Source organism: Thermobia domestica, chromosome 14, assembly GCF_964235325.1.
Source record: "Thermobia domestica chromosome 14, izTheDome1.hap1.1, whole genome shotgun sequence".
Taxonomy (NCBI): domain Eukaryota; kingdom Metazoa; phylum Arthropoda; class Insecta; order Zygentoma; family Lepismatidae; genus Thermobia; species Thermobia domestica.
In genome coordinates this window covers 32,871,598-32,895,682 of record NC_137467.1, presented here as the reverse complement: position 1 = coordinate 32,895,682, position 24,085 = coordinate 32,871,598, and the positions used below count along the sequence as shown (strand labels likewise).

Here is a 24,085-nt window from a genome sequence, read left to right as displayed (position 1 = left end):
ATTCACATAGGTCTTATCTTTGAACTTACAGATTCATATGTCTAATCTTTGAGCAAATCGATTAATCTTTAAGTAAGTTGTATACGAAATTATCATTATATTGGGCTATATTTCATTAATCTCTCTGTATACTATCTTTTTTGCTAACATTATAAAAAGAAATTTAATGAGCGTATACTTTAGTATGAATTTAATTTTAATTGATAATGTCATTATCGTTGAGCATAGATTTGCAAAAGAAACATAATAATAATAAGTTGTTATCAATCTTAGCGAAAACAACACATCAAGATTAGCATTCACTAAAATAACTTTGTTTAGTGCACTAAGACCTGCATATTGGAATATGTTTTACTTTTTGACATTGTTTCCATTAAATGCTAAAAATGTACAATATTAGGCCTAGGCGACGATGGCATTTTATTAATAATTACCTGACTTAATAAAAAAATGCTTGACTATACGATAATTCAACCTGATTCTCTTATTAAAAATGTTAGACAACATAAAATAATCGACGTTTATTCTTGTTCGTTTATTGTTGTTCATAATTTTGCAGTATTCACGTTATAATATTCTCGTCCGTTGCGTGCCTTTTCAAATGAGAGAAAAAAAAACGCGCGAATATAAGATACAATCACCTGTTTAGAACAAAACACATGGCTTGCTGGGGAACAGAAAAAAACACAACTTGTGCTGTTTGTTAACTAAGGTCCGTATTTACATTAAGAAAAAAAAACGTGTTGGCCAGGATCTGATAGAGAGGGGATGAATAAAGGTAACTGGAAAAGGTATGTCGGACGTCTTCCGATATAAGTTCCGAGCAGGAAAATTATTATGTCGGGTGAGGTCCGACATAAGGTCGGAAGGGTTACATTTGTTGATTCATAACTTTAAATGATTGCAACTACAGTAAACAACAGTGAAAACCTTCTTAATACGGTAAGAAGAAGTAGGTCATTTTATCAAAAGCAATAATTAAAGATAGTATATAATTGTTACTCTACTCACAAAATTGAACTTTATATTTTTAATTTTCAATTCATTACTTTATTTTAGCTTCATAATCCACCAATCTACATTTTATTTTAAAAACGACGTCAGAAAGTAACTGGAGATGAACACTTCCTTTCTTAAAACTCTACTGAAACTGGAAACGATAGAGATAAGTAATTTCTAAGTTCAACACTATTCATTATACAATACAAGCGCAGATTAGTATTCTGATATGAGTTCAATACATAAAAAAATGATAAATGAAATGAAATATCTCAGTTTAACCTCCCAAGACTATGCCCTTTAGGCTAAGGAAGACAGATAATTAGGACAAATGAATGAAGAATTAGAGGGAATGAAAATATGGGAGGAAAAGGGAGTACCTCGAGAAAACCCACGGACACGAAGTTGTCCACCACAAACTTACTTAGTCGTGGTTCGAACCAGAGACGCCACGTACTACAGGTAAGCATTCTATCACTAAGCCAACGTTCGGCTATTCAGTGCGTTAAGAAATAGGTTTCATTTTTGACGTTGTTTCTCTATTGTAACTTAAACTGGTACAATTATACTAGCACTTCCGGTAGAAATGTTTGCTCTTATAGAGCAAAAACGGTAAAAGAAATCGACAAACCGTTTTCTGTTATGGATTAAGTATTCCAAGAAAAAAAAAAGAGATTCATCTCAGCTCTTAGAAACCGGAAGTACTAACATCTACTTCAACTTCCGGTGTCGATATTGGTTTCTATATAATAATAATTGTATTAGGTAGCGAGAAACTGTTTCTGGTACAGATTCAGAGTCCGAAAAACTAGTTTTATTGTTGAGTTGAGTTGAGTTCGAGTTCCGCGTCGCTGTCAGCAGCGAGGCTATATCTGAAACGGGACCTTCTGATTAACGTAGAATCCTAACTCCCACCGGTAATCGAACTTGGGTCTCCCAATTGGTTTCATCTCTAACACTGCTTCTCTGTTCCCACAGGAAGGAATAGATCTTGTACTTCTAATTTCAGTATTGAGTTCGGATTGCTGAAAAGTGAAATGAGTTTTTTTCTTTCTCACTTTTTAAGAGGCCCTATAAAGGCGAAATTAAAATACCGCTAATTTTACATTGATCATGTGATAACTTCAAATAGATAAAAGATAATCGAAAAGTGGAACAAGAGCGCCCTAGACAATATCATTTTACATGAGATACCGTTATCACGGCTCAATTATCTGTTTTCGATTTGCAGCCATTTAGAAAATCGGCATTTATTTTCGCGTTTCTAAATGGCTCCAAGCGGGAAGCTACTAGGTGATTCCTGACCATGGTACCTTATGCAAAATAATATTGTCTAGGGCGCTCTTGTTCCACATTTCGATTATCTTTTAGCTATTTGAAGATATCACATAATTATTGTAAAATTAGCGGTATTTTAATTTCGCAGTGGTCAGGCCTCTTAAGAAATCATATCAAAAACGAGAAGTACAAAGGACATTCGAAATACGTTTAGACAAACTACTGTTCTTAACATAAGCAGCGAGAAAAGTTGAAAACAAATGGGGAATATGTAGCAAAATTCAATTTTGGTTGGAAATGTAAAGCTTTTCCAACCATAATTGGAACCCACAAATAGGAACGAACATTCAAATTGTCTAACAGAAAACAATTTCCAGATCAGTATACACATACAACAGATATGGTAGTAACCAGTATTGAGAACATCCAGTGTTATTTCTCCTCTCGCATTTGAGAACCACTTCTGAAAGTCAGGATTAGCATTCAAGTCGCTCTTCACCCCTTTTTTCTTTCTTTCCCTTCTCTTTTTTTTTATGGCAGCAGGTGACGTATTAGTGGGAAAGCAGATGAGAGTGAGTTATGGGACATGCACAGGGACAGGGAAGGGACACACAGACGCAGAATGAGAAGAAGATGACGTAAAATGATGCCTGCGGACAGGAAAAGCTATTTCCATTCCGCAATTTGTTCTCATGTGGGGGGGGGGGGCGACAGAAGTACAAAAAAAAAAAAACGTTGAAGAGGAACCAGTTTGGATTCAACGAGAATTTGTGAGTTGGAGAATGCAAAATGACAGTTCTCTGTCTCAATACATTTCCACGAATGGAATATGAAAAATAAAAAAAGATTTCAAATTGACTAAATGTCACGGAAAGTGGTTCATTTCTTGTTTCCAAGGCTAAATCTATCACTTGAATATGAAATCAGCTTTGTAATACATTTCTGTTCGATTTTTGTTCTCTTTAAAATGAATTTTTAGCTGCAAATGCAGTTTCTCACCATTCTGAAAGTAACATATAGTTAATGTTTTTTTGTGTGTTCTTTACTATTCAGATTCAGATATTCTTTCTATATCGTAGTTTTGAAGAATTCAGTTTTCCGTTCCGTTCAGTGGAAAATCCGGCTTCCATAGGCCATTCCATAGTTCGTTAGCTGTATAAGGAATTAAGATTTTAAGGAATTCGTCCTACTCTTATGTCATTTAGAAGTCGGATGCTAAATAAAAAGTTAATGATTGTGAAGTGATTGTTTGGTTCTATCTTACTGGGAATCGACCCCGTGACCACGTGCAGCGAAATTGCACGCGCGAACCACTAGATTCGTATATCGTAGAGGGCTGATTCGTATATCGTAATAACTGTAAGACACAAGTGCGAGAAAGAAGTTTTATGAAATGGAATTCTGCGTTCAAAGAACGGATTCCATAACCATCTATTGCGACAGAAAATATTAGATACATTGTTTACGGATTGAGTATAACAGCTGCGTAATTTGGAACTTTACTATAGTCTCACAATTTGAAAAAACGAAATGAAATCTTTGAGTTTTACATTCCACTTTATACCGGTGAGGCTAAAGGAGACGGTGATGATGAGTAATGAATGAAATGGTCGAATGAAGAAAGTGGGAGGAAACGGGAGAACCCCGACAAAACCCACGCACACGGTGTTTGTCCAACACAGTAGTAATGGGGTTACTTTAGGACACTTTTTGGCCCCTGGGTCCCTGCCTTAGGACCCATGGTCCCTGGCCAGGGTCAATGACCTAGGGGTACATAGGACCACCCCTCTAAATTTTGGCAGGGGTACCATGGCCCACCCCCTAAATTTTGGAAGGGGTACATAGGACCACCCCCCTTAAATTTTGGAAATTGCCAAATCTAAAAATTTGGTATGGTAGGGTAGGACCATAGTATGTACCTCTATCAGTATTGGGGGTCTATGTCGTTCCCTTTCATGGGTAAAAAATTGCCAAAAAGTCAAATTTCGGGGGTTTTGACCTAATTTATCCCCTTGGATGAGGTGTTATTACCCTATATGGTTATATGGGCGTATACAGGGGTCCATTCCCTTTCATAAGACATGGGTATATTAATGCACCCCTTGAAAAATTTGGGAGGGGTACCTTGGCCCACCCCTTAAATTTTGGAAATTGCCAAATCTAAAAATTTGGTATGGTAGCCTAGGACCACAGTATGTACCTCTATCAGTATTGGGGGTCAATGTCGTTCCCTTTCATGGGTAAAAAATTGCCAAAAATTCATATTTCGAAGGTTTTTGACCTAATTTATCCCCTTGGATGAGGTGTTATTACCCTATATAGTTATATGGGCGTATACAGGGGTCCATTACCTTTCATAAGACATGGGTATATTAATGCACCCATTGAAAAATTTGGGAGGGGTACCTTGGCCCACCCCTTAAATTTTGGAAATTGCCCAATTTAAACATTTGGTATTATAGTATAGGACCCTAATATGTATTATGATAAATTTGGATGGTCCACCTCGTTCCCTTTTAGGGGTACCAAATTGCCAAAATATAAACGTAAGCAATACGTAGTACCACGTGTTTGGTTTTGACCTAATTTATCCCCTTGGATGAGGTCCTATTACCTTATATGTTTATATGAGCGTATACAGGAGTCTATTACCTTTCATAAGACATGGATATATTGGTGCACCCCCGGGAGGGGTACCTTGGCCCACCCCTTCAATTTTAGAAATTGCCCAATTTAAACATTTGGTATAATAGTATAGAGCCCTAGTATGTATCACTATAAATTTGGGTGGTCCACCTTGTTCCCTTTCATGGGTACACAATTGCCAAATTTTAGTACAACCACGTGTTTGGTCTTTTGACCTAATTTATCACCTTTGATGAGGTGTTATTATCCTATATCGTTATATGGGCGTATACAGGGGTTCATTACCTTTCATAAGATATGGGTATATTAATGCACCCCCAGGAGGGGTACCTTGGACCACCCTTTAATTTTGGAAATTGCCCAATTTAAACATTTGGTATAATAGTATAGGACCCTAATATATATTAATGTAATTTCGTTCCCTTTTAGGGGTACAAAATTGCCAAAATATAAATGTAAGCAATACGTTGTACCACGTGTTTCGTTTTTTTACCTAATCTATTCCATTGGACGAGGTCCTATTACCTTATACGTTATATGGTCACGTATGGGGATTCATTTCCTATCATAAGACATAGGTACATTTGTGCACCCGGGAGGGGTATTTTGACCCACCCCTTTAATTTTGGAAATTGTCCCTTTTAAATGTTTGGTATTATAGTATAGGACCCTAATATAAATTACTATAAATTCTGGTGGTCCACCTCGTTACCTTTCATGGGTACACAATTGCCAAATTTTAGTACAACCACGTGTTTGGTTTTGGCTCAATTTATCCCCTTGGAATAGGTCCTATTACCTTATATGGTTATATGGTCATGTATATATTGGTCCATTTCCTATTATAAGACATGGGTACATTGATGCACCCTCTAAATTTTTGGAAGGGGTACCATGGCCAACCCCTTAAATTTTGGTAATTTTCCAATTTGAGCATTCGGTATCATAGTACATGCCTCAACATGTATCATGATAAATTTGGGTGGTCTACCTCGTTCCCTTTTAGGGGTACAAAATTGCCAAAATATAAACGTAAGCAATACGTTGTACCACGTGTTTGGTTTTTGGCCCAATTTTTCCCCTTTGATGAGGTTCTATTACCTTATATGGTTATATGGTCATGTATATGGGTTCATTTCCTATCATAAGACATGGGTACATTGACGCACTTTTAAAAATTTGGGAGGGGTATCTTGGCTCATCCACTCGGTTTCAGAAATTTTTTAATATAAGCATTTGGTATCATAGTACAGGACTTCAATATGTACCACTATAAATTTGGATGGTCCACATCGTTCCCTTTCATGGGTAAAGAACTACCAAAAAATCAAATTTCGGAGGTTATTGACACCTATTTAGCACGTTATATGGTTTATTACCTTTATATGTTTATGTTCCCTTTTAAATTTGGGAATTATCAAATAACAAAATGAGGTAAACGTTTTCTAGGACCCATTGGTGTTCCTCTTATGACCAAATATTCAAAATTTAAAGGTTATTGACCGGCTTTATTATTGAATAAGTACAGGATTTATTACTTTTTCATAAGACACAGGTGTATTTGTGTACCAATCTTAAATTTTTGGAGGAGGTACATTTCTTATTGTCATATCAATAATTGGTAATTGGATAGTATCTCATTCATTGGGTAAATCATTGTCAAATATGAGTATGATCACGTGATCAGTTATTAACCTATGATGCGATTAGGAGTCCAGAACATTGGTACATTGAAACTTTGTAGGAAAATTTGAGAATGCGTCATTGGTTTTGATTATTCCCGCCAAATATAAACGTAAGCTAGACGTTGTACCACGTGATTGTCCTTGATGAGGTAGTGTACAGGGATTCATTTCCTTTGTTGTGGTACTTCTTAAGTTTGAGTACACACACACACTTCTAGAAAACAGTTGGTTCTACTCAGGTAAACAATTGACGGACATTATTGACCTTATTGAACATATAATGATATGATTAACTCTAAGACTTAGGTATATCAAGAGAAGTATTCTTTAAATTTGGGAATGGTGATAAACAGAATTTTAACATAAGGTGCGAAATTTGAAACAATACATTGAACTTTAGTCACAGCTCATAGTCTAAGATCATTGGTGGTGATTGATTTGAAATCTGATAGCTAACCTTATTGAATCTTATGACTCATAGACGAAAGGCAATACATGCTACAACAGTTTGAAATTTAATCATAAGGTGATGTAATCTGACACTAGCAAAGTTATTGTTAATGCAATTTGATTGGATGATCACTATCTTTCCTGCAATCTGATTGGTTGATCACTATCTTTCGTGCAATCTGATAGGTTGATGAGTTTTAAATCTTTTTCTGCATTCAGTTTTGTTTTAACATTTAAAAAGTTTTTGAATTTTTTTGTTTGAAACTTTGGTTTGAAATTTTTCGTTTTAAAAATTTTTTTGTTTGAAAATTTTCAAAATTTTGTTTGGGATTTTTTCGTTTGAAATTTTTGTTTGAAAATTTTTTTCGTTTGAAATTTTTTGTTTGAAAATTTTTGTTCGAAAATTTTGTTTGAAATTTTTCGTTTCCAAATTTTTGTTTGAAATTTTTTGTTTCAAAATTTTGTTTGAAGAGTTTTGTTTGGAAAATTTTGTTTGAAATTTTTTGTTTGAATTTTTTTTCGTTTCAAAATTTTGTTTCAAAGATTTTTTGTTCTAAATTTTTGTTTCAAAGTTTGGTTTGACATCTTTAAAAGTTTGTGCACTCATTAGTAAAGAACCGGAACTGTTTAGAGCAAAAACCTTTGACAACATTGTGGTGCAATAGTACACGTCAGAACATGATAATGCAACGTCATCAGTTTTTCATCATATATAAGTATCGTTCGAGTTAGTATTCATGATAACATCATCATGGCTACTTGTCTGCAGTTTCTAAACACGCGTGATGTGATGAAATCATTTACCAAGATTACTGATTTACAACAGAATGTACCTTATAGAATCTTAGCTAGCCAAATGATCCCTACAAAGTTTGGATTAAGAATCGTAGTGAAGCTTGAAAATGATAAGAATATAATTTTACCAGCAAGATATTTACCCATGGAAGCATCAAAACAAGAAGAACTGCTGCGTTTCTTAAATTCTGGATCTGTATCTTTATGTTACAAAGGATTCTTGGGTCGAAGTCATCAACTTGAATTTAGTACACAGCCAGATTCGTCAGCAATTGTGATGAAATCATGAATTCAAACGTCAGCACATTAGACATAGTTGTATGAATGTGGTTGGTCGGCATGACGTCAGAAACTGTGATGAAATTATGAATTCAAACGTCAGCACATTCCTTACCAATGACGTCAGCAATAACTATAAACCAGCAAATACAGTGTCATCCCACGAAATCATTTGAGCAAGTGCTTTTCAGGAGGAAAGGTGTGTACTTCTAACGATAAAGAGTTCATCTTCGCAAGCTATTATCCAATAAATATATTTCAAACAAAACATGTGATGATTGGTATCAGTGCTAGAACATTTGAACCTGTGATTCGATTGGGCAAAGCAGAACAATTTGGTGTACAACTGACCTGTGAAGAATGGCAAATATTATGTTCACGAATCGACCAAATGAACGATTATTTTCATGATGAGCTAAATGTGACCATAGTCAAATCATTAGGCTCAAATCATGAAGTGGTGCTGCGTACAGTCCTCGAAGAGAAGATGGTGCTGTTACGTAAAAAGAGTACATTTCATGTCCCTCGCAATATGGTGTATCTAACACAAACGGAATGGAACAAATTCATCAGCGTATTTCAGTGTGTGAAACATGCAGTGGAAGTGTGCAACAAAACTAGTATATTCCTGAAAAAGTACTATTTTGAAAAATGTGTTATGCATATTGTACAACATGTATCTAGATATTGTGATGGTTGTCAACATCGTTCGTGGGTGCATACCTGTATTGATAAACAGTTTATTTGTGATCAAATGGACATTGAGTTTCCACCAATTGATATTGCAATAGACCTTAAAAGACTTCAACTGGAATTAAAATTATATGCTAAAGACAAACTAGTGCAAGAAGTTCAAAATACATTGTATCGACAATATCCAGAACCACTATCTGGTATGGATGTATGTGGAGTGTAATAAAATGATCCATTTCAATGAATTGTGTTTTTTCATTTCAAGTACAACCCCAGGTTCTGACGTGTACTATTGCACCACAATGTTGTTAAAGGTTTTTGCTCTAAACAGTTCCGGTTCTTTACTAATGGGTGCACAAACTTTTAAAAATGTCAAACCAAACTTTGAAACAAAAATGTAGAACAAAAAATCTTTGAAACAAAATTTTGAAACGAAAAAAAATTCAAACAAAAAATTTCAAACGAAAAAAATTCAAACAAAATTTTCCAAACAAAACTGTTCAAACAAAATTTTGAAACAAAAAATTTCAAACAAAAATTTGGAAACGAAAAATTTCAAAAAAAAATTTTAAACAAAATTTTCGAACAAAAATTTTCAAACAAAAAATTTCAAACGAAAAAAATTTTCAAACAAAAATTTCAAACGAAAAAATCCCATACAAAATTTTGAAAATTTTCAAACAAAAAAATTTTTAAAACGAAAAATTTCAAACCAAAGTTTCAAACAAAAAAATTCAAAAACTTTTTAAATGTTAAAACAAAACTGAATGCAGAAAAAGATTTAAAACTCATCAACCTATCAGATTGCACGAAAGATAGTGATCAACCAATCAGATTGCAGGAAAGATAGTGATCATCCAATCAAATTGCATTAACAATAACTTTGCTAGTGTCAGATTACATCACCTTATGATTAAATTTCAAACTGTTGTAGCATGTATTGCCTTTCGTCTATGAGTCATAAGATTCAATAAGGTTAGCTATCAGATTTCAAATCAATCACCACCAATGATCTTAGACTATGAGCTGTGACTAAAGTTCAATGTATTGTTTCAAATTTCGCACCTTATGTTAAAATTCTGTTTATCACCATTCCCAAATTTAAAGAATACTTCTCTTGATATACCTAAGTCTTAGAGTTAATCATATCATTATATGTTCAATAAGGTCAATAATGTCCGTCAATTGTTTACCTGAGTAGAACCAACTGTTTTCTAGAAGTGTGTGTGTGTACTCAAACTTAAGAAGTACCACAACAAAGGAAATGAATCCCTGTACACTACCTCATTACTTATATTAAAAAATTTCTAAAACCGAGTGGATGAGCCAAGATACCCCTCCCAAATTTTTAAAGGGTGCGTCAATGTACCCATGTCTTATGATAGGAAATGAACCCATATAAATGACCATATAATCATATAAGGTAATAGAACCTCATCAAAGGGGAAAAATTGGGCCAAAAACCAAACACGTGGTACAACGTATTGCTTACGTTTATATTTTGGCAATTTTGTACCCCTAAAAGGGAACGAGGTGGACCACCCAAATTTATCATGATACATGTTGAGGCATGTACTATGATACCGAATGCTCAAATTGGAAAATTTCCAAAATTTAAGGGGTTGGCCACGGTATCCCTTCCAAAAATTTAAAGGGTGCATCAATGTACCCATGTCTTATAATAGGAAATGGACCAATATATACATGACCATATAACCATATAAGGTAATAGGAGCTATTCCAAGGGGATAAATTGAGCCAAAACCAAACACGTGGTTGTACTAAAATTTGGCAATTGTGTACCCATGAAAGGGAACGAGGTGGACCACCAAAATTTATAGTAATTTATATTAGGGTCCTATACTATAATACCAATCATATAAAAGGGACAATTTCCAAAATTAAAGGGGTGGGTCAAAGTACCCCTCCCGGGTGCACAAATGTACCTATGTCTTATGATAGGAAATGAATCCCCATACGTGACTATATACCGTATAAGGTAATAGGACCTCATCCAATGGAATAGATTAGGTAAAAAAACGAAACACGTGGTACAACGTATTGCTTACATTTATATTTTGGCAATTTTGTACCCCTAAAAGGGAACGAAATTACATTAATATATATTAGGGTCCTATACTATTATACCAAATGTTTAAATTGGGCAATTTCCAAAATTAAAGGGTGGTCCAAGGTACCCCTCCTGGGGGTGCATTAATATACCCATATCTTATGAAAGGTAATGAACCCCTGTATACGCCCATATAACGATATAGGATAATAACACCTCATCAAAGGTGATAAATTAGGTCAAAAGACCAAACACGTGGTTGTACTAAAATTTGGCAATTGTGTACCCATGAAAGGGAACAAGGTGGACCACCCAAATTTATAGTGATACATACTAGGGCTCTATACTATTATACCAAATGTTTAAATTGGGCAATTTCTAAAATTGAAGGGGTGGGCCAAGGTACCCCTCCCGGGGGTGCACCAATATATCCATGTCTTATGAAAGGTAATAGACTCCTGTATACGCTCATATAAACATATAAGGTAATAGGACCTCATCCAAGGGGATAAATTAGGTCAAAACCAAACACGTGGTACTACGTATTGCTTACGTTTATATTTGGCAATTTGGTACCCCTAAAAGGGAACGAGGTGGACCATCCAAATTTATCATAATACATATTAGGGTCCTATACTATAATACCAAATGTTTAAATTGGGCAATTTCCAAAATTTAAGGGGTGGGCCAAGGTACCCCTCCCAAATTTTTCAATGGGTGCATTAATATACCCATGTCTTATGAAAGGTAATGGACCCCTGTATACGCCCATATAACTATATAGGGTAATAACACCTCATCCAAGGGGATAAATTAGGTCAAAAACCTCCGAAATGTGAATTTTTGGCAATTTTTTACCCATGAAAGGGAACGACATTGACCCCCAATACTGATAGAGGTACATACTGTGGTCCTAGGCTACCATACCAAATTTTTAGATTTGGCAATTTCCAAAATTTAAGGGGTGGGCCAAGGTACCCCTCCCAAATTTTTCAAGGGGTGCATTAATATACCCATGTCTTATGAAAGGGAATGGACCCCTGTATACGCCCATATAACCATATAGGGTAATAACACCTCATCCAAGGGGATAAATTAGGTCAATAACCCCCGAAATTTGACTTTTTGGCAATTTTTTACCCATGAAAGGGAACGACATAGCCTCCCAATACTGATAGAGGTACATACTATGGTCCTACCCTACCATACCAAATTTTTAGATTTGGCAATTTCCAAAATTTAAGGGGGGTGGTCCTATGTACCCCTTCCAAAATTTAGGGGGTGGGCCATGGTACCCCTGCCAAAATTTAGAGGGGGTGGTCCTATGTACCCCTAGGTCATTGACCCTGGCCAGGGACCATGGGTCCTGAGGCAGGGACCCAGGGGCCAAAAAGTGTCCTAAAGTAACCCCATTACTACTAACACAAAGTTCACTTGGAGGGGGCTGGGATCGAACCCAAGGCCCCAAACACCAGAGGTGAACGCTCTACCACAGAGAAACCGCGGCCCCTCTCACAATTTGAAAGAAACTAGTTTGTATATTCAAGACTTCCTGACCTCATCTGATTTCAGCTCTGAACTTTGATGTAAATATGAATTTTAAAAAACCTAGTTATATTACAGTTTATAATTCTTGTAAATGTAATATTTGATATTTAGAAAGAAAATAGACAAAGCTCGTTTCCTGAAAAGTCAAAAACGGAAAGTAACAAGCAAATTAAAGACTGAAATCAACTTATGGAAATAGAACATCATACAGGTGAAAACCAGAGCTTATTGGATCTCATTTTGTCTTATCTATATCATTGCGTCATCACTCATCGTGCGAGAAACGTTTGAGACTATTGTACGAGGATTACAGCGATCATTAATCTAGGATCAGTTTCAAGTATATTGTAAGTTTATCCCTTTTTTGTATTATTTCGCAAGGTTAAAAGTGGATCTGAAAAGATAAGGGGACGACAGGTAGCGATATGACGTCACACCGTTCCCACCTGACTATCTTTGTCCATTGTAATCTTTTAGTAACTGGGGAACGCCGTATATGTTTTTTCGAGGTGGGCGTCCTCCGACGTTCCCCCTCACTTTTACCCCAGCTATTACTTTGAAAGATATAAAACAAGACGTTCCTTGAATGCAGAGGTCTACTACAGACAGAATTATTCTCATTTCCAAATTCCAAATTTTATAAGTTTCATGTTTACATTTCGTATGTTGTATTTGTTATAAATCTCAATGACGTAAATGAATTTGTTACCTGAACTTGCTTTTAAAAGATGCATCTGAATACATTTGTTTCTCGATATTAGCAACTATTGTAAATTGTAATCGATTCCTCAGATTTCTCAAGTTGATATAAATTAGTAAAGACTTTATTTGCCTTCATTAATCTACTTGGTGGTACGGAAGTGGGCATACTCCCGCCCCCTTCCTATTTTAGTACAGTGTTCGTTATGGTAGAATGTCTGTCACAGTTAACTTGAAGTCTTAAGAGTTTTAAGAGTCATAAACATCGGTATGATCACCATCCATGTTGTAACACAGCTGAACTCTCCGTCAAGTTCTCGCAGACGTTTCCTGGCCGCTGGATTGGAAGAGGTTGTGCATCTTCACCAGCTTCCTTTGCCTGGCCTCCAAGAAGTCCTGATCTGACGACACCAGACAATGCTCTCTGGGGTTTCGTAAAGCAATAAGTAAGAAACACTCGGTATCACACAACGCAGGAATTACGAGCAGCTGTGGAACACGCCTTCACCCTCGTGACTCCGAAGGATCTCTGCGAAACATCTGCGAGAATTTGGCGCAGAATTCAGCTGTGTTACGACATGGATGGTGATACCGATATTTATGATTCTTAACACTTCTAAGACTTCAAGGTAACTGTTTACAGACATTTTACCATAACTAACACTACATTGTTGAAACAAAAGGGAGGTACACCCACTTTCAGACCACCCTGTACATAGAATGCCAAATTGTAATTTATCAGAATGGAGTAAAGAAAAAAACAAAATTAGATGCTTCTGAAACAAACATATGAGCATCCAAAATTAAGCATATACAAAAAGAAAAAAGAAAACAATTTCTGTAAAATTTTGGTTGGAGGGGGGATTTAGGTATATGTGACTCGTTATCTAATACCCCAGCAATGATGCAAGTAAATACCCTCGTATACCTAAATCTTGGAGTCAAACAAATTTTGGCCCCTCTCGATCCGCAGAAACTGTGCACATGGTGATTCAACAGCAAAAGTGTTATATATATTTATTATTTGAATTTGATTTAGCAAAACTTTTTAACATAGCAAGCTTCTATGATAATTTCCAATTATGGATTTATTAGATGGAAAAGAGATGTCAATGAAAATACAACCTTCATAAAACTTGAAACATGCGTTTTAATATGTTCGCTTCAAGCAATGCTTTTGTGCATCGTAAATAAGACCTTAAAATTTCAGGACTACATCTTTAAAAAAAAAAAAAAAAGAAAGAAAGAAAAGAAAGAAAGAAAGAAAAAGAAAAAAAACACATTGATAAAATTTCAGAAACTACAGGAGGTATGCATTTCTGTAGGTAGTAAAAATTTGTAATTCTATTTTAAAATCTGTGTCGTGAGCAATATAGAGAGGGAAACTACCAAACCAAGATTTTGGAAATTTCAACACCAAACGCACCATTAGTTCACCCTTCAAGATTTCTTTGCTATACTTTCCCTTACACGAGGGCTATCCAGAAAGTGGCAGACATTTTGGCATATTGCGGCAGTGGGCTAGGCTAGAGTCGCCATCTTGGTGTCAGAATGTTGCCATACTCAGTACACATCCAACTGTGATAGCGTGAGTATTCTGACGCTTTTACTGTGCTTTCTGTGAAGTGTTAGAGTGCGCGCTGCGATAGAATATCCCGCCTCTTGTGAGGTGCGTTCTGTGATTAGGTTTTTGTTGTCAAAAAAACACACACACACACACACACACACGTCAATTGAAATCCATCGCCAACTGTGTGAAGTATACAGACATGGAATAATGAGAGAAGCCCAGGTGAGGCACGTCCACACACTGCGAATCCTATCAAAAAGTTCTTGGCTGATTTTGGATAAGAGTTGTTCAATCACCCACCATACACCCCAGATTTGGTTCCGACCGACTACCACCTCTTCCCAACGATGAAGACATGGCTCGCTACACAACGCTTTGATACTGACGCCGAACTGCATGCCGATGTAAGCCAGGGGTTGAAATCGCAGGCGGCATATTTCTATCGTGACGGTATTGGCAATTATATGAAAAAATACCTTAAAAGCATATCTTTCAAATATATGTAATACAATTTCGTTAGTTTATTCTGTTACTTTTTGGAGAGCCCTCTTCGTTTGCAGTGCCTATTAAGATATTAAGTGTTAATTTTTGTTTCAAATTCCAGTTTGCCAATTTGCATCCTAATAATTAACGTGTTATTATGGCATTTAGGTGTATAGCCAATTATTCTGTTTATGCGAATTAAGGTTTATGATATGCTCATTCCATGCATGAAAGCATTTGGTAAAATTTAATAAAGTACACTGAGAAAAAACTCATATGCGACGTACGTAGAAAGGTATGTTACATTTGTAAATCTTGTAATTTTTGGATTTAAAGGCACACCAAGGCAAGGGCGCCGATTTCTCTGTAAATTTGGGGGTGCCCATTCAGATGCAGAAGTTATATATATGAAGATTTTAAGACAAATTGCACTCAAATTATTCCAAATATTGTATATTGAAAAATACAATAGGGGGTCACATGAGCTTTGATGAGCCGGGCCCCTTTGGCCCCTTGGGATCGGCGCCCTTCACCAAAGGTATAACTGAAAACACATGTTTTATAATACTTTCTGTATAAGTGTTCCATCTATACTTACTTACCGTATGAAACAATATAGGCGGTCAGGATCTCACATACAAATAGGCGTATATATCATATAGCTGACGAATGTAACACACGTGTATGTATGTAATATACGGAAAACCGTTAGATGTCAAACATCCTGCAACGACATGATATAACATCTAATGGCAGTGCGTATGTAGCATTATGGATAACGTATGTTCCATACTGTTTTGTGTAGTAAGAAAGAGGATTCTGTGTATTTGTACAATATACCGCTGTCCGGAGGACGTATTTTTCTCAGTGTACCTTGTTTGGTCACGTTCAACGATAGTGATGCATTCAAAAGCTAACGTTTCAGTAATTACTTATTACGTTCTTTCTCACAGTAAAGTAACAAAATCTAAACCTAGTAGGGTAGCCGGGCGTTATTGAACTGAACGATCATTTCTCTTAAAATTTGACCACTAGATATTATGGAAGAGGCTAAAAGAAAATATTTATTATATTGCTATCATAAAGGAACGAATTTTAGAAAATTTATCTTGGAACTCTACAAGAAATAGATGAGGTGATAGAAGGGGAAACCCGCAACTTTTTCTTCTTTACTGATTTTAATTAACTCCCTTCAGTGGTAGTGTTTGGGAAGCGTCACAGAAAATGTATGTCACATTAAATTAAAGTAGAACATTTCTTAAGGTAAATTAGAGATGAACGTATTTTTGAAATTATTGCCGTGAATTCACACTTTAATTCTCGGTTGATTTTAACTCTATGGCTGAGGATATTTGTAATATCATAAACATAATATACAGGATTGTCCAAAAGTAGGTATACAGTATCGTACTTATCAGTTCATTGCATGTTATATCATTTCTTATTGTTATCCATCAGGTAGACTTAGTTTCTTTATTATTTGTTCTTAATGTGTTTTTACTTATATCTTAAGCTCGGAACAGCCGAAGCAAATAAACCCATAAACTAGAATGTTATACTTGATAAATGCAGGGGTGTATACCTACTTTTGGGTCACCCTGTGTAAGCTTTCTCATAATTTTTTACATGACTTATGTTGGATAATTCTTTTGCATGTCCATGTATAAACTTGTAACATGAGATGAACATTATCCCTTTTCTCCCCTTATTCTTAATGAATTGCAACCTTAAACAAGAGGGTTATTTCTTCAAATAGAAAGAGGTTACATACCAAGTTTTATCAAAATCGGGAAAGTTTTAGAAGAGTTATTGTGGAACAGGCAGACGAATCGACACACACATGCCAATCGTGTCAAATAGTAGAAGCTTCGTTGATGTTTAAAAGCAAACTTAATCGAATACCAATTATATAAAGTACTATTTACTTATTTAATTATATATTTTGTTATCACATACTTTATTTAATCATATATTTTATCTTTATTTATATATACTTATGTGTACATTTGCTTAATTATTCCATTATAATTTATGCATATTCATTCTCAATTAATTAATATTCATTAATTTCATTTTTTTCTCTCTTTCACATGTCGTTAGCTGATACCACAAATAATGGGAGTAAATTCCGTTGCTATGAAGGCATACAGTCAGGTACACGAAATAAGTTACCTAAACATGTATACACTGAAAGATATTACTAATCTGTATATTACTGGAATTTTGAAATGAGTTAGTTTAAATTAAAATACTATTTAAGCATTTGGATGAAGCATTGAGAAATACAAAGATCCTGCTGGGTCCGAACGGCTTACAATTTCATAGCCCCAATACAGATGGTTCATCCGTCTATATGTATCCGATTTCAAACCTTCACCACTGTTCACAAAATTGACCAATCCAAATTACTCAAACAAGCGCTCCAAGTTCGCGAATGTGAAGGGTGTACAGTCACCCACATAAGTACCTGGATCCCAATTAATGGAATTATAATAGTCAGGGGCCCAGGTATTTATATGGTTGACTTACTGCCAAGACAACCTATCATCATGACTGCCAAGGCAAACCGATTTTCGGAAGGCTAAGTCGTAGCACATTTCCGCAAAGTTTTCCGCGACACAGATTCAAGAACAGTGCAGAAAAATGGGCAGGATATGCATTGGGCTTAACAACCATCAAAATATAATGAAGTTCCAGCACTTCCTTCACCCAGTAAAAGGAGTAGAAAGTAACTATGTCACCGCAGTTAGGTTTTGGCAACTGTAGCTCGGAATGACCCTTCAATATAACATGTAATGGCAAGATGATTGTACATGGCTCAGTCAACTATGAACCACAATCTAAGTGGCAAATTAAAGCTCCGGATGGTGTTCAAAAGTCGTGGATATATCCTTACTGCAGCCCATAGGAGGAAGGGAAAGAAATATTGCAGGAGCCTCTGTGAACGCCATCTATCAGGAGAAAGGTGGAAATTCGTTCCTATACTCGATGAAGCCTGAATTTAGTTATCATATTTTACAAAACTTTAGCCTTAACGTACACACGATGAGACGCAAATAACCGTCCTGAGCTCATCCATCAGTGAAAAGCAAGTTTCTCGAAGGATTTCTAGTTGTAGCGGGATACTCTTATGAAGACAAGCGAACAATTAGGCAGATGCCTAAAACCTGCAAACTTCGAATTTTATCAGCAACATATCTTCATATCAGTGTATACACAATATAGTATAAAAATGTAATAAATCAAGTCTGTGTGCGTATAAATGAGGCTTCATGACATAAATTTTATTGTGTACTACACAAAGATCTGTGTAGCAGATTGCGCCAGAAACCGGTATCTAATATATTCCCTTCCAAGTCATACCAGCGAAGTAAACTGATAGTCTCATGAATGTTTGCGGGCTTGGGCTATTGAAAAGAGCATTTTCATCTCGATGTGTCATCTGGCATGTGAAAAGATTGACAGACAGAATGGTTTAAGATTCCCGTTCCCGTACTTTAACGAAAACCCCTACAATTGAGGTTATGTTCAGAGCTATTATAAAAACATGTGGAGGTTACATCGAAGAAACTAGTCAACATTTTGGTACTGGTGAAATTTGATGCACCACATTTTGGAAGATTTTCAGGTGAACTTTGTATGAAAAGATATATTCATAAGGAACATATCTTTGCAAGCGACAAAATTTTATAGTAAGTAATACAGATGTATTTAAGGTTTACAAGTGTAGGGTTACTAGTGTAAAATCATTACAAGTGCTTTACAGTGGATAAAATAAGGGAGTGCACATGCAACATGACTCTATTAGATGTCATTTTCCGCCGGTGGTGTATTTCTGGACAGTATACAGAAGCTGTATTTTATGTTTACAAGTACGTTACTAGTGTAAAGCCATGATAGTGCTATTGAAACTCGCATATTTGCCAAAATCCACTTCTTTTCTCACTATCTTCGCTTACGTATATACCTACCATCGCTGACGCGCCTGCTCCCTTCGGACGCACCCCGCGCGGTCCCACCAGCTTCGCCTTACTCTGACTCGGTTAGATAGCATTCGTGCTTTTTAGTAGCCACCTAGCACAGCTTCGTTTATACTTTTGCACTGTAGTTCTTTTGTCGTGCATCCGCCCCATGAGCAACTGTTCGCCGCCGATCGCTACTATGGCGGTATATAAGCGGATTTCGAGTTGGAACGAGGCGGGACATCCAGTCGGTTGAGTAACTGCAACCACTGGCGGACTTATAACGGTTTTGTCGGGGTACCCGCGAACGCGGTACTGCGACAAATGTAGCCTTCGGACCATCGTGGCGGTTGTTCCTGCTTACGGTCGTGTGGCAGGAACGGATCGGCTTTGCATTACCCAGAATTCTTCACTCTTCGCGTGGTGAACGTCATTTGTTCTGGTTTTCATATGAACAGGAGAGAACTCGGTAACGTCTGCTGACATAGGATATAAGAGGAACAGGTGGCAGCACTGGACTCATGTAACTATTGTCAGACAGTTCGTTGGCTTGCAAAACTATTTTCGTGACAGGTTACAGCAGAATATGTTACGTTACTTGTTACTTGGCGAAATGTCAAATATACTGCCTAAAGCTTTGCTCGTTGCAAACTATCAACTCCAAAATTACAATTCTCACTGACAAATACGAAATACTTCAGATATCCTAGGAAGGTATTGCCTTCTACAGCCGGCAATACTCTCGATCGATATTTCATTCGATCCAAACAGCTGTGACGTACCAGACGTCAGAACAGCTGCATTTTGATTCCTTCCTGTTCCTCATCCCGGATTCTTTCTCTTGCATTACTTTTGAGCTCTGTCCGTCAGACTTATCTAGTCAAGGGCGTCCAGTGCTACGAGTTTGGCAAGTGAATTTATCCAACCTTGACGGCTATCCAAACGGGTCGTCTCACCTTTGCATCGTCTCATCTCATCATTTGATCAGGGATTTCATACACAACCACACAGCATTACGGCTTCGTGCCGCAGGTCTCGGTTTGCTCATGGCGGACTCTGGCAACGCTTCTGGACCATCTCTAGAGTGCAGACACGGAGGTTTACCACCTGTTTTCGTAACTCCCTCCGCTAGCTCCACGAAGGTGGAGAGGCAGAGAGAGCACTGCGAAAGACGCCGCCGAGCCTCAGAGCGCTCAACTACCTCAACAGTGTCTAATGCCTCAAGCAGGCAACGATCTAGATCTCCACTTAGTCAGCCCAGCTATGCCAGCACAGCACAATCTCCTCCTGCTAAGAAGCAACATACCGCCAATGACTCCGATATATCCGACATGGACGCTGAAAATTCCACATCATCACGCCGAGCATCAACTACTACACAGTCCTCATCTGTTCATTGCTTCCTATTGCAGAAATACGATCCTAAGTATTCTAATGAAAAGTTCATTATCCTGCAACTTAGGAAATATCTACCCAGTCTTCCACTCCAGGAAGTTGTCAAAACGCGAAACGGATACATATTGAAGTCCACAGATCCAAATTTCCTCACGACAGTACGCAATAAGGCATCCTTCGAAATTTTTGGTAACACCGCCATCATTACTTCTCTCACTTCTTCTCGACGTAAACAGCCACCTCCACCTAGACGACCTCCGATGCTTTCTGTAGTGATTCGAGGAGTTGATCCTACATACTCAGACGAGGAAATCCAAGCAGAATTACAGTATGAAGGGCATACTATTAACAAAGCCATCCGTATTCGTAATAACACTGGCCCAACTTATATGGTTAGAATCCTCACTTCATCTCAGGACACCATAGATACTCTTCTCACTCAAGGCGCCCTCATATACAAGCGACGACACAGGGTAGAACCCTCTCGGTCGCCTGCACCCTTACCTATTCAATGTGAGCGATGCCAAGCGTATAACAGCCACGCAACAGCCGATTGTAAAAATGCTACTGTTTGTGGTTACTGTTCTGGTCCACATCAAACGCGACTTTGCCCAAATATGGAACTTCCACCCCAATGTCCAACATGTCAAGATAGGCACCCCGCCTATAGCTATAAATGCAAAAACAAACCTAAGCCTGATGAATCACACCCGGAATTAGTTGCTCCACTCCGCACCCAGTCAGCATCAACCAATACTGAAAAACATGTAGATGATCCAGTCACTGTGGGCAAACTCCTGGAATTTCTTACTCTCGCACTTCAGAATATCCACCCCTTCAATCGTCAGCACGTTCTCCATCAACTCACACTTGCCGCTAAATCAACTTTCAATGTCTCACTTTATGCTACATACTCCAATAACTATGTTCATTTTCATACTGCACGATACGAAACAACTGTTTAATCATTTTCTCCTCATGGACTTGTCTTTCTTGTTTCTGAATATCCGATCTCTACCTAAAAACAAAGTCCTTTTCCAGACCCTATTACTCGAAGAACACATTACAGCTTTCCTTCTCAACGAAACCTTTCTGACCAAGTCCATCTCTTGTCGATTTCCTAATTACATCTTACTCCGCTGTGATAACCCACTACCAGCCTTGCGAGCAAATGGCGGAGCCGCTGTAGGCTTCCGACACAACATACCATACAGGCAGCAACAATGTCCTATTTTACATTTACCAGAGCACGTCATTACTACTCTGTATTTTAAAAATATCACTATCACTTTGGCTACAATATACATCAGACCAGGCAATCCAATTCCTCTTAATTTCTTCTCTCATATATCAGCTACATACCGCCATTATATCATTCTCGCTGATATCAATTTCCATAGTCGCTCCGCTCAAGACCAAACCCGTTTTACTGATCATATCACAACTCATACGACAGGCGTTCTTCTCGATCTTCCAACGGCCACTCGGCCAATATCAAACACCACTCCGGACATTGCAATTACTTCTAACACGCTCACCACACGCTGCACTGTCACAGTTCTCGATTTACTTGGCAGCGACCACGCACCGTTAAAACTTACATATCATACAGGTCTTGCTCCTCACCAGCCTCTCCCACCACCTCGTCTTTCACCCCGCTACGATAAAGCCGACTGGCCGCGTTACCGCACTTACCTCTCTTCTGCTCTTGCACCTTATCAAGCACCAACCACTTCAGATGAACTTAACGCTCAAGTTGATCATATTACTTCTGCTCTCCAACAAGCCTCCGCTCTCTACATACCACAAACAGAATCCATACCATATCGTCCAAAACTACCACCGCATTATCTTCCTTTGATTCGTCAATCACGACAAGCTTATCGTGAATATCTCCATACACGAAACCCGGATGCACTTCATCATCACCATCAACTACAGAGAACTGTCCGAAATTACCTTCTAGCATATCGGCAAAGGCAGTGGGTGAAAACTTGTAATAATCTCGCCGACACAAGCCATCCAACCGTGTATTGGAAGCGTTTTAACGCCTTGTGTGGGAAATTTTCCAAGACTCCTTATCCTCTCCTTGTCAATGACAAGCCATTACACTCGGATTTGGAAAAAGCGAACGCATTCGCAGACCATCTTCAAGGTATTTTTACACCTCCTGCACAGGTTACTTCCCGCTCACATCCTGTTGACAGTGTAAAGACGGATTCACAGCACTTTCAGCCGGACGCCAACCATCCATTACCACCGCATGTCCTAACTGTACCCATTCAGTCGGATGAAATAACAGCTGTGGTTCAGCGTAAGAAAAATACTGCTCCCGGCTTTGATAGCATAACTTACCGCCACATCAAGTAAAGCCCACCTATACTGCTCCAACTTCTGGCCCTTATATTTACGTTCATACTACGCACTGGTTTCTACCCCACTGAATGGAAAGTTTCAAAATGTCTCATGTTTCCAAAACCTAATAAACCTCCCAGTTCCGTCTCATCTTACAGACCCATCCGGTTAACGTCAACACTCAGTAAAATCTTTGAAAGGATCATCGTCAAACGCTTACATCCATATTTAACCGATCGCCATCTCATCCCGACCCATCAAGCTGGTTTCCGTCCTGGTTACTCTATTAACGACCAGTTGCTTCGTCTCACGACATTAATCACAAACCATTACAACACGATTCAGCCATCCTGTCTTCTTCTATTCGATCTCGAAAAAGCGTTTGATAAGGTATGGCATTTAGCGCTCATTTACAAGCTTGTCAGACTCCGGCTTCCTATGACCTATATTCGGCTCATATATCACTTTCTTGTCTGCCGTCTTACTTACGTTGCAATAAATTCTGCGCTTTCATATCCCATTTTTCTGTTATCTGGCGTTCCACATGGATCTGCTTTATCACCTCTTTTGTATTTACTATTTGTTGCCGACTTTCCAGACCTACCAAGGAACGTCCATCTGTTCCAATATGCCGATGACACGGCATTTCTTGCCCTCTGTCGCACCGTTCCGCAAATCAATCTTGCACTCCAGGAAGCTATCAATCGCTTTACACACTGGTGCCGGAAATGGAATTTAACAATAAATGCCGGAAAAACACAAGCCATAGTTTTCATCCCACCTCGCAAACGCACAAAAGTCCATCGCAATTCATCTCTTCTTTCATTACAAGTCAATAACGTACTAATACATCCTTCTAAAACTGTCACTTATCTTGGCCTCATTTTCGACCGTCACCTCACTTGGACACCTCACCTCAACTCTGTTAAAACTAAGGCATATAATAGACTTAATTTACTCAAAAGACTAACCGGAACTACTTGGGGTCTCTCTTCCCAGCTTATCCTTAATACATATAAAGTCTTCCTTCGCCCAGTGCTTACCTATGGTTCTCCAGCCTGGATATCAGCATCACCATCCTACTATGCCAAGCTCGCAGTTTTCGAACGACACGCCTTTCGCATCGCTTATCGCATTTCATTACCCAGTCCTACCCGTGATCTTTACTCTCTTATTA

At 37.7% G+C, this 24,085-nt stretch overlaps 1 protein-coding gene across 1 annotated transcript; it reads left to right on the top strand.

Moving 5' to 3' along the window:
• Positions 1-21,531: 21,531 nt before the first annotated feature.
• On the top strand, positions 21,532-22,923 carry LOC145669769 (uncharacterized). Its single transcript, XM_081738108.1, has one exon. It carries the CDS (start codon positions 21,532-21,534, stop codon positions 22,921-22,923), a length of 1,392 nt encoding a protein of 463 aa, XP_081594234.1.
• Positions 22,924-24,085: the final 1,162 nt, after the last annotated feature.